General features: G+C 34.9%; 1 protein-coding gene across 1 annotated transcript in view; it reads right to left on the minus strand.

Moving 5' to 3' along the window:
• Positions 1-12,092: 12,092 nt before the first annotated feature.
• C2CD6 (C2 calcium dependent domain containing 6) overlaps positions 12,093-20,381 on the minus strand; it is a 145,139-nt gene continuing 136,850 nt past the window's right edge. The window contains exons 15-18 of the mRNA XM_021703012.1: positions 19,733-19,807; positions 18,388-18,598; positions 15,086-18,339; positions 12,093-12,440 (exon numbers count right to left, since the gene is read on the minus strand). Of these exons, the coding sequence (XP_021558687.1) occupies positions 12,093-12,440; positions 15,086-18,339; positions 18,388-18,598; positions 19,733-19,807 (3,888 nt within the window). The remainder of the gene's footprint in view (positions 12,441-15,085; positions 18,340-18,387; positions 18,599-19,732; positions 19,808-20,381) is intronic.

Here is a 20,381-nt window from a genome sequence, read left to right on the forward strand (position 1 = left end):
TATTAAGATCCTCTCAATAGATGCAGAAAAAGCATTTGACAAAGTACAGCATCCTTTCTTGATTAAAACTCTTCACAGTATAGGGATAGAGGGTACAAACCTCAATATCATAAAAGGCATCTATGAAAAACCCAGTGAATATCATCTTCAGTGGGGAAAACTGAACTTTTCCCCTAAGGTTAGGAACATGGCAGAGATGTCCACTATCACCACTGCTGTTCAACATAGTACTAGAAGTCCTAGCCTCAGCAATCAGACAACAAAAAGAAGTAAAAGGCATCCAAATTGGCAAAGAAGAAGTCAAACTCTCACTCTTGGGGTGCCTGGGTGGCTCAGTCATTAAGCATCTGCCTTCAGCTCAGGTCATGATCTCAGGGTCCTGGGATCGAGCCCACATCAGGGTCCCTGCTCCATGGGAAACCTGTTTCTCCCTCTACCAGTCCCCCTGCTTGTGTTCCCTCTCTCACTATGTCTCTCTCTGTCAAATAAATAAATAAAATCTTTGAAAAAAAAACTCTCACTCTTTGCTGATGACATGATACTCTATGCAGAAAACCCAAAAGACTCCACCCCAAAATTGCTAGAACTTATATAGGAATTCAGTAAAGTGGCAGGATATAAAATCAATGCACAGAAATCAGTTGCATTTCTATACACCAATGAGACAGAAGAAAGAAATTAAGGAGTCAATTCCATTTACAACTGCACCCAAAACCATAGGATACCTACGAATAAACCTAACCAAAGAGGCAAAGGATCTGTACTCAGATCTATAGAATACTCATGAAAGAGATTGAGGAAGACACAAAGAAATGGAAAAACGTTCCATGCTCATGGATTGGAAGAACAAATGTGAAGATGTCAATGCTACCTAGAGCAATCCACACATTCAATGCAATCCCCATCAAGATATCACCTACTTTTTTCACAGAACTGGAACAAATAATCCTAAAATTTGTATGGAACCAGAAAAGACCTCGAATAGCCAAAGAAGGAATGTTGAAAAAGAAAACCAAAGCTGGTGGCATTACAATTCTGGACTTCAAGCTCTATTACAAAGCTGTAATCATCAAGACAGTATGGTACTGGCACAAAAACAGACACATAGATCAATGGAACAGAATAGAGAACTCAGAAATGGACCCTCAACTCTATGGTCAACTAATCTTCAACAAAGCAGGAAAGAATATCCAATGGAAAAAAAAGACAGTCTCTTCAACAAATGGTGTTGGGAAAATTGGACAGCCACATGCAGAAGAATGAAACTGGACCATTTCCTTACATCATACACAAAAATAGACTCAAAATGGATGAAAGACCTAAATGTAACACAGGAATCCATCAAAATACGTGAGGAGAACACAGGCAGGAACCTCTTCAAACTTGGCCGCAGCAACTTCTTGCTAGACACACCGCCAAAGGCAAGGGAAACCAAGGCAAAAATGAACTAGTGGGGGGGGCACCTGGGTGGCTCAGTTGTTAAGTGTCTGCCTTTGGCTCAGGTCATGATCCCAGGGTTCTGGGATTGAGCCCCGCATTGGGCTCCCTGCTCTGCGGAAAGTCTGTTTCTCCCTCTCCCACTCCCCCTGCTTGTGTTCCCTCTCTCACTGGGTCTCTCTTTATCAAATAAATAAATAAAATCTTTTAAAAAAATGAACTAGTGGGACTTCATCAAGATAAAAAGCTTTTGCACAGCAAAGGAAACAGTCAACAAAACCAAAAGACAACTGATGGAATGGGAGAAGATATTTGCAAATGTCTTATCAGATAAAGGGCTAGTATCCAAAATCTATAAAGAACTTCTCAAACTCAACACCCAAAGAACAACTAATCCAATAAAGAAATACGAAGAAGACACAAATAGACATTTCTGTGAAGAAGACATCCAAATGGCCAACAGACACATGAGAAAATGCTGAACATCACTTGGCATCAGGGAAATACAAATCAAAACCACAATGAGATACCACCTCACACCAGTCAGAATGGCTAAAATTAACAAGTCAGGAAACGACAGATGTTGGCGAGGCTGCGGAGAAAGGGGAACCCTCCTACACTGTTGGTGGGAATGCAAGCTGGTGCAGCCACTCTGGAACACAGTATGGAGGTTCCTCAAAAAGTTGAAAATAGAGCTACCCTACGACCCAGCAATTGCACTACTAGGTATTTACCCCAAAGATACAAATGTAGTAATCTGAAGGGGCACCTGCACCCCAATGTTTATAGCAGCAATGTCCACAGTAGCCAAACAATGGAAAGAGCCCAGATGTACGACAGATGAATGGATAATGTGTGTGTATACACACACACACACACACACACACACACACACTAGAATATTATGTAGCCTTCAAAAAATGAAATCTTGGGGTGCCTGGGTGGCTCAGTTGGTTAAGCAACTGCCTTTAGCTCAGGTCATGATCAGGGTCCTGGGATTGAGCCCCGCACTGGCAGGGAGCCTGCTTCTCTCTCTCCCTCTGCCTGCTGCTCCCCATTTGTGCTCTGTGTCAAATAAATAAAATCTTTAAAAAAAATGAAATCTTGCCATATGCAACGACATGGATGGAAGTGGAGGGTATTAAGCTAAATGAAATAAGTCAATCAGAGAAAGACAATTATGATATGATCTCACTGATATGCGGAATTTAAGAAACAAGGCAGAGGATCATAGGGGAAGAGAGGAGAAAATGAAACAAGATGAAACCAGAGAGGGAGACAAACCATAAGAGACTCTTAGGAAACAAACTGAGGGTTGCTGGAGGGGAAGGAGGTGGGGGTATGGGGTAACTGGGTGCTGGTCATTAGGGAGGGTATGTGTTGTAATGAGCACTGGGTATTGTATAAGACTGATGAATGACAAACCTGTATCCTGAAACAAATAATACATTATATAAAAAAAATACATGGAGACAAATGAAAATGAAAACTCAATGTTCCAAATTCTTTGGGATGCAGCAAGAGCAGTCTAAGAGGGAAGTTTATAGTAATACAGACCTACCTCAAGAAGCAAGAAAAATCTCAAATAACCTAACCTTACACCTAGAGGAACTAGAAAAAGAAGGACAAACAAAATCCAAATCCAGCAGAAGGAGGGAAATAATAAAGATTAGCGCAGAAATAAATGATATAGAAACAAAGACAACAGAATATATCAACAAAACCAGGAGATGGTTCTTTGAAAAGTCAACAAAATTGATAAGCTTCTAACAGAATCATAAAAAGAGAGATAATGCAAACAAAATCAGAAACAAAAAAGAAGAAATACCACCACCACCACCACAGAAAACAAAGGATCATATAAGAATATTATGAAAAAGTGGGGCGCCTGGGTGGCTCAGTTGGTTAAGCGACTGCCTTCGGCTCAGGTCATGATCCTGGAGTCCCGGGATCGAGTCCTGCATCGGGCTCCCTGCTCGGCAGGGAGTCTCCTTCTCCCTCTGACCCTCCCCCCTCTCATGTGCTTGCTCTCTCTCATTCTCTCTCTAATAAATAAATAAAATCTTTAAAAAAAAAAAAGAATATTATGAAAAAGTACATGCAAACAAACTGGGCAACCTAGAAGAAATGGATACATTTCTAGAAACATGTAACCTACCAAAACAGAACCAGAAAGAAATAGAAAATTTGAACAGTGGGATTACCAGCAATGATATTAAATCAGTAATCAAAAAATTCCCAAAAAACAAAAGTCCAGGACCAGATGGCTTCACAGGGGAATTCTACCAAACATTAAAGAGTTAATACCTATTCTTCTCAAACTACTCCAAAAAAAAAGAAGAGCAAGGAAAAATTCCAAATTCATTCTATGAGGTCAGCATTACCCTGATACCAAAACCAGATAAAGACAGTATAAAAAAAACAAACAAGTCCAAAACCCAATTTCTCTGATGAACATAGATGCAAAAATTCTCAACAAAATATTAACAAGTGGAATCCAACAATACATTTAAAAAATTATTCACCATGATCAAGTGGAATTTATTCCTGGGATACAAGGGTGGTTCAATACTTGCAAATCAATCAATATGTTTTATCACATCAATAAAAACAAGGATAAGACATATTTGATTATTTCAATAGATGTAGAAAAATCATTTGACAAAGTGCAAAATCCATTCATCCAAAAACCCTCAACATTAAGTAGGTTTAGAGGAAACATACCTCAACATAATAAAGGCCTTATATGAAAAACCCACAGCTAACATCATACTCAATGGTGAAAAACTGAGCTTTTCCTTTAAAATCAGGAGCAAGACAAGGATGTCCATTCTCGCCACTTTTATTCAACACAGTACTGGAAATCCTAGTCACAGCAATTGACAACAAAAAGAAATAAAAGGCATTCAAATCAGTAAAGAAGCCAAACTTTCACTATTTTCAGATGACAATGTACTACATAGAAAACCCTAAAGATTCCACTAAAAAACTACTAGAACTAACAAATGTATTCAGTAGGGTAGCAGGATACAAAACCAATGTACATAAATGTTCCATTTCTATACATTAATAATGAAACATCAGAGAGAGAAATTAAGAAAATAATCCCATTTATAATTGCACCAAAATAATAAAATATCTAGAAATAAACTTAATCAAAGAAGTGAAAGATCTGTACTCTGAAAACTATAAAACACTGATGAAAGAAATTGAAAACAACACAAAGATATGAAAAGACACTCCATGCTCATGGATTGAAAGAACAAATATTGTTAAAATATCCATACTACCCATAACAATCTACAGATATAGTGCAATGCCTATCAAAATACCAATAGCAATTTTCACAAAACTAGAACAGACAATCCTCAAATTTGTATGGAACCACAAAAGACCCTAAATAGCCAACACAATCTTTAAAAACAAAACTGGAGGTATCAAAATTCCAGACTTCGAGTTATACTACAAAACTGCAGAAATCAAAACATTATGGTACTGGCACAAGAATAGACACATAGATCAATGGATCAGAATAGAGAGTCCAGAAATAAACTCATGATTATATGGTCAATTAATCTTTGACAATGGAGGTAGGATATGCAGTGGGAAAATGACAGTCTCTATAAAAAATGTTGTTGGGAAAACTGGACAGCTACATGCAAAAGAATGAAACTGGACCACTTTCTTACACCATACACAAAAATAAACTCAAAATGGATTAAACACCTAAATGTGAGACCTGAAACCATAAAAATTCTAGAAGGGAGCATAGGCAGTAATTTCTCTGACACTGTAATAACAACATCTTTCTAGATATGTCTCCCAAGGCAAGGAAAATAAAAGTAAAAAATAAACTATTTGGACTACGCCAAAATAAAAAGCTTCTGCATAGCAAAGGAAACAATCAACAAAACTAAAAGACAACATAGTGAATGGGAGGACATAGCCAATAAAGGGTTAGTATCTAAAATATATAAAAAACTGATGCAACACAACATCCCCAAACCAAATAATCCAATTAAAAATGGACAAGATATGAATAGACATTTCTCCAAGGAAGACATACAGATGGCCAACAGATACATGAAAAGATGCTCAACATCACTCTTCATCAGGGAAATGCAAATCAAAACCACAACGAGATACCACCTCAAACCTGTCAGAATGGCTAAAATAAAAAACACAAGAAATAATAAGTATTGGCAAGGACATGGAGAAATAGGAACCCTAGTGCACTATTGGTGGGAATGCAAACCAGTGCCACTGTGGAAGACAGTATGGAGGTTTCTCAAAAAATTAAAAATAGAACTACCCTATGATCAAGCAATCTCAATACTAGGTATTTAATCAAAGAATACAAAAACACTAATTTAAAGGGATACATACACTCCTATGTTTATTGCAGTATTATTTACAAAAGCCAAATTATAGAAACAGCCCAAGTATCCATTGATAGGTGAATGGGTAAAGAAGATATAGTACATATATACAATTAAATAGTATTCAGCCATAAAAAAGAATGAATTCATGCCATTTGCAATAACATGGATGGAGCCAGAGAATATAATGCTAAGCAAAACAAGCCAGTTAGAGAAAGACAAATGCCATATAATTTCACTTATATGTGGCATTTAAGAAACAACAAACAAAGGGAAAAAAAGAACAAGACAAACTAAAAATGAGATTCTCAATTATAGAGAATAAACAGATGGATACCAGAAGGGAGGCAGGTGGGAGGAGGTAGGTGGGAGGAAGAGTGAAATAGGTGAAGGGGAGTAAGAGTACACTGATCTTGATGAGCACTGAATAATATATGGAATTGTTGAATCACTATATTGTACACCTGAAATGAATATAACACTGTATATTAACTACACTGGAATAGAAATTAAAAAAAAAAAAAACAATACAGAGGTTAAGCACAAAAGCAGTCATATCAATTACATAAATAAAAATCAGTCAAGGGATTCACAAAATAAAAGGATGTAATACATGCCACCATGTACATAAAACATGCATGAAGGGGAATAAACATTTAGTGCTTTTAGTTTGGGTTCAAACTTAAGCGACCATCAGCTTAATACAGACTGCTATATGCACAGGATCTTATATATAAACCTAATGGTAACCACAAACCAAAACCCTATAATAGGTAAGCAAAAAATAAACAGAAAGGAATCCAAGCATATCACAAATAAAGCCATCAAACCACAAAAGAGAGCAAGAGAAGAACAGAGAACTACAAAAAACAACCCTAAAACACGTAACAAAATGGCAATAAGTACATATCTATCAATAATTACTTTGAATGTAGGGTGCCTGGGTGGCTCAGTCGTTAAGCGTCTGCCTTCAGCTCAGGTCATGATCCCAGGGTCCTGGGATCGAGCCCCGCATCGGGCTCCCTGCTCGGCAGGAAGCCTGCTTCTCCCTCTACCACTCCCCCTGCTTGTGTTCCCTCTCTTGCTGTCTCTCTCTCTGTCAAATAAATAAATAAATAATCTTTAAAAAAAATAAAATAATTACTTTGAATGTAAATGGACCAAATGCTGCAATCAAAAGACAGTGTGACTGAATGGATAAAAAATGCAAGATCCCTCTATATGCTGCCTACAAGAGACTCATTTCAGAGCTCAAGACATATGCAGATTGAAAGTGAAGAGATAGAAGAACATTTATCATGCAAATGGAAGTGAAAAGAAATCTGGGGTAACAATATTATATCAGACAACAGACTTAAAAAAAAAAGACTAAAAAGAAAGAAGGACACTACATAATCATAAAGGGAACAACCCAACAAGAAGATACAGTGATTGTAAACATTTATGCACTGAACACGGGAGCACCCATATATATAAAGCAACTATTAACAGACATAAAGGAAGAAATAGATAGTAATACAATAATAGTAGGGGGCCTAAACATCCCATTTAAGTAAATGGAGAGATCATCCAAACAGAAAATCAACAAGAAACAGTTGATTTGAATGACACATTGGACCAGATGGATCTAAAAGATCTATTCAGAACATTTCAACCTACAAATTCTTTGCAAGTACACATGGAACATTCTGAAGAATAGAGATACCTAAGGACCTAGAAAAACAAGAACAAACAAAACCCAAAGCTACTGGAAGGAAGGAAATAATGAAGATTAGAAGAAAAACAAATGAAATCAAAATTAAAAAAAAATACAACAGATCAATGAAACCAGGTGCTGGTTCTTTGTAAAATCAACAAAATTGATAACCGTTAGCCAGACTCATCAAAAGAAAAAAAGAGAGACAAAGAACTCAAAATCGGAAATGATGGAGGAGAAATAACAACCAACAACACAGAAATACAAAGGATTATGAGAGAATATTATGAAAAATTATATGCCAACAAATTAGACAACCTAGAAGAAATAAATAAAGCCCTAGAACCATAAAAGCTTCCTAAACTGTATTGGGAAGAAATGGAAAATTTGAACACTGCAATTACTAGCAATGAAATTGAATCACTAATCAAAAAAACTCTCAAGAAACAGAAGACCAGGACTAGATGGCTTCATAGGGGAATTATACCAAACATCTAAAGAAGAGTTAATACCTATTCTTCTCAAACTATTAAAAAAAGAAGAAGAAGAAAAAGAAGAGCAAGGAAAAATTCCAAATTCATTCTATGAGGTCAGCATTACCCTGATACCAAAACCAGATAAAGACAGTCTGAAAAAAAAACCCCAAACCCAATTTCTCCAAAGAACATAGATGTAAAAATTCTCAACAAAATATTAACAAATGGAATCCAACAATACATTTAAAAAATCATTCACCACAATCAAGTGGGATTTATTCCTGGGATGCAATGGTGGTTCAATATTTGCAAATCAATCAACACAACACATCACATTAACAAGAAAAAGGATAAAAACCACATCATCTCTTCAATACATGCTGAAAAAGCATTTGACAAAGTACAACATCCATTCACGATAAAAACTGTCAACAAATTAAGCTCAGAGAAACATATTTCAACATAATAGAGGCCATATATGAAAAACCCACAGCTAGCATCACACTCAATGCTGAGAGTTTTCCCTCTAAGGTGAGGAACTAGACAAGGATGTCCATTCTCACCACTTTTATTCAACACAGTACTGGAAATCTTACCCACAGCAATCAGACAACAAAAAGAAATAAAAGGCCTCCAAATTGGTAAAGAAGTCAAACTTTCACTATTTTCAGACGACATGATACTATATATAGAAAACCCTAAAGAGTCCACCAAAAAACTACTAGAACTGACAAGTGAATTCAGTAAGGTTGCAGGATACAAAATTAATATCAGAAATCAGTTGCATTTCTACGCACTAATATGAAGTAGCAGAAAGAGAAACTAAGAAAACAACTGCATTTACAATTGTACCAAAAAGAACCAAGTACCTAGAAATATACTTAACCAAGGAGATGAAAGATCTCTACTCTGAAAAGTATAAAACGTCAATGAAAGAAACTGAAGATGACACAATCAAATGGAAAGATTCCTTGCTCATGGACTGGGAGAACCAATAGTGTTAAAATGTTCACACCACCCAAAGCAATCTACAGACTTAATGCAATCCCTATCAAAATACCAACAGCATTTTTCACAAAACTAGAACAAATAATCCTAAAATTTTTTTTTTAATTTTTTTTTTAAGATTTTATTTATTTGTGAGAGAGAGAATGAGAGACAGAGAGCATGAGAGGGAGGAGGGTCAGAGGGAGAAGCAGACTCCCTGCCGAGCAGGGAGCCCGACGCGGGACTCGATCCCGGGACTCCAGGATCATGACCTGAGCCGAAGGCAGTCGCCCAACCAACTGAGCCACCCAGGCGCCCCAATCCTAAAATTTATATGGAACCACAGAAGACCTTGAATAGCCAAAGCAATCTTGAAAAATAAAAACAAATCTGGAGGTATCACAATCCCAGATTTCAAGGTATACTACAAAACTGTAGTAATCAAAACAGGATGGTGCTGGCACAAAAAACAGACACATAAATCAGTGGAACAGCCAGAACATGGAAAGAGCCCAAATGTCTATCAACTGATGAATGGATAAAGAAGAAGTGGTGTGTATATATATACAATGGAATATTACTCAGCCATCAAAAAGAATGAAATCTTGCCATTTGCCACTAGAGTGTATTATGCTAAGTGAAATGAGTCAGAGAACAAATACCATATGATTTCACTCATATGTGGAATTTAAGAAACAAAACAGATGAACATAGGGAAAGGTAAAGAAAAATAAGATAAGGACAGAGAGGGAGGCAGACCATAAGAGACTCTTAAATATAGGGGTGGGGGAAAGGGGAAATTGGTTGATGGGCATTAAGGAGGGTACTTCTAATCCTGAAACAAATACTACACTATATGTGAACCAACTTGAATTTAAATAAAATTTTGAAAGGAAAAATTTGAAAGGGAAAAAAAAGGATCAATGGAACAGAATAGAGGGCCCAGAAATAAGCCCATACTTTTAAGGTCAATTAATCTACAACAAAGGGGGCAAGAATATCCAATGAGAGAAAAACAGTTTCTTCAACAAATGGGGTTGGGAAAACTAGAAAGCTACATGCAAAAGAATGAAACTAGACCACTTTCTTACACAGTACAAAAAAACTCAAAATGGATGTAATACTGTAAGACCTGCAACTAAATTCTTGGAAGAAAACATAGGCAGTAATTTCTTTGACACCAGCTGTAGAAACATTTTTCTAGTATGTCTTTTATGGCTAGGGAAACAAACAAAATTAAGATATTGGGACTACACCAAAATAAAAAGCTTTTGCATAGCAAAGGAAGCCATCAGCAAAACAAAAATAACTTATTGAATGTGAGAAGATATTTACAAATGATATATGTAATAAAGCATTAATATCCAAAATATATAAAGAATTTATACAACTCAGCCCCAAAAGAAACAAATAATCCAATTTAAAAATGGGCAGAGGAGATGAATAGACATTTTTCCAAAGAAGACAGACACATGAAAAGATGCTTAATATCACCCATCATCAGGGAAGTGCAAATCAAAATCATGAGAAATCACCTTACACCTGTCAGAATGGCTAAAATCAAAAACACAAGAAATAACAAGTGTTAGTGAGGATGTGGAGAAGAAGGAACCCTCGTGCACTGTTGGTGGGAATGCAAACCACTGTGGAAAACAATTTGGAGGTTTTTCAAAAAATCAAAAGTATTATCATATGATCCAGTAATTCTACTACTGGGTATTTACCCAAAGAACACAAAAACACTAATTTGAAAAGATATATGCACCCTTATGTTTATTGCAGCATTATTTACAATAGTCGAGAAAAGGCAGCAACTCAAGTGTTCATCGGCAGATGAATGGATAGAGATGATACACACACACACACACACACACACACACAGAGGAATATTACTCAGCCATAAAAAAGAATTAAATCTTGCTATTTGCAACAACATGAATGGATATAGAGGGTATAATGCCAAGGGAAAGAAGTCAGTCAGAGAAAGACAAATACCACATGATTTTACTCATGTAGAATTTAAGAAACAAAACAAATAAACAACAAAAAGAGACAAACAAAAAACCAGACTCATAAATATAAAGAACAAATGTTACCAGAGGGGAGGTGGGTGGGGGGGATGGATGAAATAGGTGAAGGAGATTAAGAGTACACTTACCTTGATGGGCACTGAGTAATGCATACAATTTTGGATCACCATATTGTACACCTGAAACTATTATAACACTATGTTAATTATACTTGAATTAAAAAAAAAAAGTAGAACCAATTCTCAAAAGACTCTGGGTTTTTTTGTTTGTTTGTTTTTTGTTTTTTTAGAGAGGGAGAAAGGGGGGCGGGAGGGGCCCAGTGCAGATCCAACACAGGACTCAATCTCACAATCCTGAGATCATGACCAGAACTGAAATCAAGAGTTGGACACTTAACCAAATGAGCCACCTGGGTGCCCCAGGAAGTCTCTGATTTAAATCCTATGTTGATTTTGCTAATTCTTATGCAATTTCTACAGTTTTATGTGGTTTCCTACATTTTGTGCCATTAAAGAGGCCCTTTCATAGTTTTTTGAGTAAGTTAGAAGAGTCAATCCAGTATAGGAGGTGCCTCAGGAATTATATTAAATCTATTATCTTTATTTATAGTGTAAAAGTTGTAATATCAGATGATATTAAAATTAACAGATGTTCTCTAAGCCCAGAAAATTACATACTTTTGAATCTGGAAATATAATTAGAGCTGAAGAATAAGAATATATTCATAACAAATGGCTAAACATAAATAACTGCAAATAAAGACCTTGAAAACTGGGTAGACAGGAATAATTCAGAGAATAACAAAGATTTGGGAAATCAGAGAACTATCAACTGGTGTGGTATTGTTATACAGTGAAAAGGGGGAAAAACTGGGAAATAAAACTTAACAAATATGAACTGAATATGTATATCTTGGTCTGTTCCCTAAGGTTCATAAACAAAAACACATTTACATCAAAAGTGCTTCTTTATCATTTTAATTAAAACAAAATGGTTCTAACAAAATGAAATTTGGTTGCTGACTTCTATCCCACAAAAGGACAGATGTCCAAACCATTTTGTTAATTGGAGAAATCGACAGTTGGCCTTACATATCATTCTGAACTTTTAACATTTGGATGATATCACAAATGAGCGAACACTTTTCAATATTCTCTTTTAATTTTCTTTTTTGCCTCATTTTATGGATTTCATAATCTGGGTTTGCATCATTTATGTGAACTAAGCCTGCTGAAACCATTCGAGGACTTGTAAATTTTCCGCTGTAGTTCTCTCGCCGTTTGTGAACCTCTGGAGCAGTATTCGGTCTTGCAAAGTGTTTTAACTGATTATGGCTATCATCTGGGCTTTTTCCTAAAAGCCTTGTTCTTGATTTTGCTTGTTCAGCATGCTTAAATGAGGTCACAGGTATATCCTCAAATCTATCCGAACAATCCTAAATATTAAAAGATCAGGTTGGTGCATTAGTTTTCTTAAAAGTACATTTTAAATTTACAAGAATTGAAGTGTGTAATATCAACAGTTAAAGAATGAGAGCATTAAATATTTTATAGGCAGTCCCCAAATTCAGATCCTACACCCAATGCCTCCTATTAGACACTATCATAGAAACCATGCTTAAAAAAAAAAAAATCTTACTGTTTCAAAGGATCTGTTATTTTAGAAGGGATAGAAAATATGAAGCTGGAAACCAGAAAAACTTAGGAGAGCTGTCCTTAGGGGTCAGACTCCTAAAGGCAGTCAGCCTATTCTATAATTCTCCATATTATATTTTCTCCAACCCTAAATATAAATCATGAACTCATACTTTATATCATCCAAAGTTTCATTCTTTAAGAGTTAATAAACATCTTATTTAACACGCTTTCACACACATAGAGAGAGCCTAGCATCTAGGATATAGTTATACTGTTTATATTAAAGTAATAAAAATTTATGTACATTCTGAGAGTAAAGAAGTAAGACATTTAGGAAAATAACTGGAAAGATATACACCAAGCAATTTTTTAAAAATGATGGTTGGGTTAGGGTGGTGGGATTATGGGTTTTGTTTTTCTTTTCTCTTTTTTTCAAATTTATATAATATGGCTCTATTTTATAATAAATATATAATAACCTACAATTATCCCAAAGAGGGTATGGAGCTATTAGTCATTCTTAAACTAGTATAAACTAGTTTCTTCTGCAGCTTGAGCATCTTGTCCCTTAACACTTTGCAGCGATGACCACACCAAAGGAATAAGCTACTCTGATTTAGAGAGAAGGTGTGAATGAATTAATAGAATTGGAGGGTGGGGGGAAGTTGTGCAGGACTGAGAAGAATTAGGGCGGCAAGAAAGATTTACAAAAAAGGAGGTATAGAGTCTAAAGACTAGTTGTACCTACTTTACATCTTTGCCTGGGTTTGAAGAAGGCAAGGAAACATTCTTCCTCTCCCCTTTTATGGACGTGGAACATTATTAAGGGAATTTCTGCTGCTTTGGTGAGTAATACATAATTCTTGCTTCACAGATGAAATAACTGATTACTAGATGAAATAACTGAAACAACAGATGAAATAACAGCGAAAGGGCATGGAGACCCACACAACTGGTTACTTTTCTGGATTCTCCTACAACTCAATTTCTCTTGTTTTCTGTTTTGATTCTTTTGGGAGCTTCCTGGATTTTAGAAAAGAATCAGATGAGCACGTCTTTCTGATGATCTGAAAAATGCCTTGCTACCATTCAATTCTCTGTTGTCAACTTCACTGGAGAGAAAAGTTTAGGGACTGTTGGTTTAACAGAGGAAAATAAGGATAACTCTATCTCTCCTGCCCACTCTTAGGATAAAGGTTCTGAGATCCTAGATGATCTCATATTATATAATATAAACACAATTTATTGTTTTGTTTGGAAAAGTGACATTAAAGATTCAATTTGTCTAAAGGAACTTTGGAAAGTCCTTTCTCAAAACTGTGAACCCATCTTCTACTTCCTTTTCCTAGTGGATACACACATGTGTGTGTACATACACACTCAATACTAAAATTATCAAATTTAAATAGAAAAGAGAATTCCAACATTGAGAGTATAAGCTAAACTGATATTTTCCCTGCTACTATTTTTACTATTTACTAAAGCTAAATATTTGTTTTACTATGGAGAGCAAATTCAAAGCAACTGTTCTAAACAAGAAAAAAAGCAACTGTTCTAAATTAGATCTATTTTTCTCATTCAAAGGATTATGCACATCAAATTTTCAATGTAATATCATTTTGGGATTTATGAGTTCTCCGAGTTATGGGTCATGCCTATTTATATATACAAACAGAAAAGAGCAGCAGTCCAGAAAACTAAAATAAGTCCCTTCCACTCCTAGTTTTTAACCTCAGAATGGTTTGTATAAAGTCTGTTAGCAGGTTTACCTTCCTAATTGTTTTATGTTAATATTATAAATAGATTTGAATTCCCAAGTTTCTCAGCACATGATATAGCAGAGGGGCAATGGTAATAGAAGAGAGGAGAAGCTAAATTAAAATTTTTCTGTTCATAATCCAATAGATTATAAATTTTGCATATCCCTAATATTTATCAGAATAACTGGCACATAATACTATATATACTTATATCTGCATGAAAACAAAATTCCAGCCGTGTTTCCATAGGATACAGCCACTGCCAAGAATTGTATACGTTGTGACTGCACAGCAGCCCCGGGCTGAGGGGTGAGTCATGGCTGAGATCCAGCCAGTTTTCCTTTGACAGGGGCTATATGCTCTGGCTCCAGGCTGTGTCAGTCAACAGAGTCTGCCCAGAGGAAAGGGTGATTTTTTTCTAATTTATGCTCCAGATGGAGTGCCCTTTATCTATTTCATACAAAGGCACTGAGTGTGTTAACAGTCCCCTGATTTTGTGACTGCATTTTAAACTGGGTGAGGTGAATTTGAATGTCAGAAGAATTTTTTAAGTTTGACAATCTGTGTATTTTGGGGCAACAAAGGTTACACACATACTTGCATACAGACATATACACCCTAAAGTAGATTATTGACAGACTTTGCCAAATACAAAAGTAGAAGACTTAGAAAGACAGTATTACGTGTATAGTTCTTCTTGCAGTCCAATGAAGCAGTGTCCTTGGAACAGATTTCCTTAGAATTCTTGCAGTGGGCAGTGTGGCTGGTAGTATCTTAACTATCTTGCTAAATGACTTCTTCTGTTTGTTGACATGGTCTCTTTCTTTTCGGACCTTGGGCTTTAGATTTTCTCTCTTTAATACTTCTGGGAAGAGGGATGGTTTTGAGTTTTTCTCCGCTTCCACAACTTTGTATTTAAACGACTGTGATTCAGGGAACTTGGCATATTTTTCATTGCAAATTCCATTTGTCTTTACAGAAAGAGTATGTATTTTTTTGTATTGTGCAAATGTTACTAGATGTTTTTTATTATTGTTATTATTTCCTTTCAATCTCTGAATATACTGGTCTTCTAACTTCAATTTCTCCCCAGCCTCTAAATTGAAATGAGTTAAAGTGTTATTCTGCCTGGAAGGAAAAGTGTATTTGTATATATATTCTTCATTTTCACTTGGCATTTTGCAATTAGGAATTCTTGGATACGGTGACAGTACTGCTTCCGGTTTTTCCTGTGCCATCAGTTTATAGATATTATGTTCCCTTTTTTCAAGGGGCTTCACTTTTAGTGTCCTTTCAAAGTAAATATTTGACTGAGTTGTTTTTGATTTACCACTCCAACCACGTGGGTCTTGAATTTCTGTTTTAAAATCATGATTTTCTGCTCGAGGAAGCTGGATGAAACCATGTTCTTTCCTTTGTTTCTTAAGCACTATATCTGTAAGTCTTTCTGATGACTTATTTAATGGAATCACTTGGGTATTTTTGATGAAAGAAGGTTGTACTTCAATTAATCTCAGGGTTTTGGCTCCTTCTTTAGGATAGTATCTTTTCTGTTCCTCAATTACTGATGGATTTTCCTTAATATTCTGTAAGGGAAAATATTCCTTTTCTTCCTTTTTGGTTAGTTCTGTTTCTATAAGTCTATCCTCAGGAACTTTTTGTAAAGTAGTTTTTTGAACAATTTTTGAATATTTATTTTGCTTTTCTGAATTCTCCTCCATAAACTGATTTTCATTTCTAAAAGATAAATCTGGCTTTATACATTTAAATGGTATGGAACTAGAATTGATCAAATTTATATGCTGGTTGATCCCCTCTAATTGCTTTTCTTTGATTAGTCCTGATTTTGAAAGTTTTTCTATAAAAAGGCTCTGCAGGTGTTTGCTTAAATCAGCTTTTAGATTTAGTAGTTCATTTTCTGATAAAGCTATAAGATAGTTTTGTAGAGATTTATTTAAAGGATATTTCATGTTTAAGTCAAGTCTTTTCCCAAAATTCCCCCTTGAAATGTCTTGTCCTAACTCATGGAAAGATATGGAGGCACTTTTAGTTCTTAGAGAAGACATGTTTGAGTCGATAGTCTCAGATTCTGTCTCTTTAAATAAACTGCTTTCTGAAAGGTTTTTTAGGAAATAGTTTTGGAGAATTTCATTTAAGAAAGATCTTAGCTTTATTTCCAAATGTTTATCTATGAAATGATGATTAAAATTATTTACAAAAGACATGACTTCTTTAACAGTTTCTGAATATTTTTCCAGAAAAATATTTTGCCCTTTTGGTTCTACTTTCTCATTCATCAAATATAGATTTTGATAGATTTTTGGTAAGTCTTCTTTGGTGATGTGTCCGGATTCTGAAAGTCTTTCTACAAGGTAATGTTGGATATGTTTACTTAGTTCAGATTTTAAATTTTTTATTTCTGACTCTGAGAGTTCTTCTAGAAATACACGCAGCTTTGAACTCAAAATAGGTTTTCTGTCTAATTTATCTGTTTTATCGAAATTCTCTTTGATTTCTTCAAGGTCTTCTGTATTATTTGGAAAAGGATGCTGAATCAGTCTTTCTAATTCTTTTTCTGGTTGTCTTCTTTCAGACTGATTATACTTGAAAAAAATATTAAACATATGTTTTAAAAGGGATTTTAACATTATTACATCTGAATCATTAAGTTTACCCATTAATGAGTTACTTAAATTTTCTGAAGTAGAATTTAGATCATTTTCTTCTCTATCAAACCTCTGACTGTTACTTAGCATATCTGTTTTTTTATCTGGTGTTGACTGATATTTTGAATCTTGTAGGGATATATTTTGGCCTTCATCCATATATTCAACTCTATTAAAAGAAGAAGTGGTTTCTTTGGGCATGATGAGTGTATTCTGCTCTGAAAGAGATTCTGTTCTGCTTTGGGTTTCTGAATAATCCTCTGTGGAATACTTCGGCTCTTCTTCAGCAAAGACTGTCTCTGTATCCAGCACAGAACTCTTCTGATATTGTTTATCTAATTCTATCACTTTGATTATCCCAGATTCTAAAAGGGTATCTATAGGAAATGCTTGTATTATCTGGCTTATAACAGATTTGGCCTGTGGCAATTCTATTTCATCATCGTTTTCTTCATAATGAAGTAGAATATTTGAAGATAAACTCTCCCAAGCTGTGGGTAATTGATTCTGCAAATTTACTGGTGTCTCACTCAATTCTTTCACCCCTATTTCCAACTCTGAGAAGATAGGTGCAGTGAATATTTGCTTTGTAACATAATCATTTGCAGTGTCACTTATACCTGGTTTGGAGCTAGACACTTCAATTTTTGAATGTTTCTGTTTGAAATTATTTTTTTTAATTGGAAAATTGATCTCACCAGCATCCAAGTGTTTTTCAGAGACAAGTGCTGTTTCTACTTCTGGAGAATTTCTTGGTCCACCTTCTGAGAGTGAATCTGCAGGAATATCTTTAATTATTTGTTTTAAAAGAGACTTTGAACTTACAATGTCTTTTTCTGGAAGCCAGTTATTTAAGTCTTGAACTTTTTCACATACTTTGTTTTCCAGACTACTTGGTGGTTCATCATGAACACTCAGAAGTGGAGAACTATGACTTTTCTTTCTTGCTTCAGTGTCCATAGGAACCTCTGGTTTAGAAAATAATTTATCTGAAAGGTCTTGCAGATTTTTACTTAAAATTGATTTGAGCATCATTGATTGTTTTAAATTTTCTAGGTGGGAAGTAAGACTTAATGATTTTGAGAGGCAATATGTATTTATATTTCCAGTCACTGATGATTCTCCTTCAAAATTAGGTAGAGATACATTTGGTAGTCTCTCTTTTAAATTATTTTTAGTATCTGAAGTCTCTATTGTGGTCATATTAGGATCACGGGCTAAATTATTCTTAGTGTCTAAAGTCTTTACTGTGATGAAATCGGGATCACGGGCTGACTTTAACTTAGTCTTAGTGTCTAAAGTCCTTACTGTGGTGATACCAGGATCACGGGGCCAGGTTTTATTAGTAGGCCTTACAGTTTTTGAATATGTTGGGTAAGGAGGATCTTGGTCTTCATGCTCTATAACCTCTGCACTTAAAGTGTTTCTACATTTGGACATATCTTGGTCTTTCCTTTTTCTGACCGACATTTTGTTGTTTATATTCCTTAGAAAAGGATCAAAACCATCCTTAAAGTTGAATTTCTGGAACTGTAATATTAAAAACAAAAGGTAAGAAGTTCTGTAGTATTTATTTGAATTTATAATAAATTTTCTAGTTAATTTTCTTTGAGCAATCTGTCAAATTATCTATCCACCCACCTTCTACAAAGAGAAAACTGACTTTAATTATTTTAAAATATCTGAAATTGGAATGATGAAAATTTTAATGTGAAATTTTAGAATTCCTAATTCTGATACTATTTTGTGTCCAAGAGATTTTTGCTACCTAGAATATTTAAAATACTTATACAGCATTCCTACATAATTTTTTTTTAAAGAACTTAATTTCCAGTGTTAGCTGCACTTACTTAGACAATGGCTAACATCAGGATCTAAGTTCTATCTTATAAATATTTACCATTTTAGTAGCAATATAAGAAAAATTTAAAATGCAAAGCAAGTAGTAGGTATCCCATTAGAAGTATCACAAATAGTTTCTAAAGACTAACTTGGGAGCATATATCATCTGCTTTTAAGCCTGGGAATTTCAACAGTGATGGTGAGTTCCATCCATTCCTCAGAATGTCACAGTAGAATCTTACTTTTTGATGAATACCATACATACCTCATAAATGGTTAAGAGAGAGCAGTACAAAAAAATTCCGGATTACAGTGAAATTTCAGTGTAATATCCATGGGCAGTTTTGTAGTTCTGGGATCAAGCTAGTATATCATTAAAATAGACTTTGAGATGAAGTCTCTTATTCAAATATTTCAAACATATTCTTATATTTGTTCATACAACTTCTACATTAACCAGTTGAAAATGGCAAAATGTGAAATAATCAGCCTAGTATCTGTTTTAGTTTATTTCAACTTAGTTGTTCAAACTTCATTGTAATGGATACAATTTATTGCAACTGTTTTTCAAATATTAGTTGATATCCAGATGAGAGTATAAGGATCCCCTGGGTTTTTCTGAGAAATACAGATTCTCAGGCTCCATTTCTAGACTGAGATTCATCAGGTCAGAGGTAGAACCTGAGGACATGTATTTTTTCAAAGACAGCCATGTGTTTCTAATGGGTAGTCTGGTTTAGGAACCACTGAATTATATAAAGTATTAGAGAAGCCTAGTACTTAAATATACTTGTTATTGGGATAGGATAATTCAGGACTTACCTGGTATTTTGGTTTGAATTCTATATATTCTGGTCTGAAAGCTGGTAAAATGTGTTCCTTTGGTGAAAAAATCACCTTATAAAAAGAGAAGTTTTAATTTTAGGCTGCTTGTAATGCAAGGATATTTCCCAAGATAATTTTATCCTTTCAATAGTTATTAAAAACATAAAAAACTTAAAATCTAAATATTTTTCTCATAACTACTATAATTTACTTTGCCAATCATCAAAGAAATCTATACATATATAATGCATTTACACATATAACCTTAGCTTCCTTGATACTATAATATTCACCCTATTGAATTTGTGAAATCAAAACAATGCACAGCAACTTCAAGCAGAAACAAAAGTAGAAAAGAAATAGAAATGTCAGAATTAATATAATCTCATTTTAAAAGGTTGTAAAATGCTTTAGATAATAAATGGCATTTGAGGGGCCCCTACTGCTCAGTCGGTTAAGCGTCTGACTCTTGATTTTGGCTCAAGTCATGATCTCAGGGTTGTGAGATCAAGTCCCGCATTGGGTTAATGTGCTGAGTGTGGAGCCTGCTTAGGATTCTCTCTTCTTCTCCCTCTGCCCCTCCCCCACCCCTACAAAAAATAAAAAATAAATAAATGGCATTTGATATTGTATTGGGCTAGAAAGC

Source organism: Neomonachus schauinslandi, chromosome 3, assembly GCF_002201575.2.
Source record: "Neomonachus schauinslandi chromosome 3, ASM220157v2, whole genome shotgun sequence".
In the NCBI taxonomy this organism is placed as follows: domain Eukaryota; kingdom Metazoa; phylum Chordata; class Mammalia; order Carnivora; family Phocidae; genus Neomonachus; species Neomonachus schauinslandi.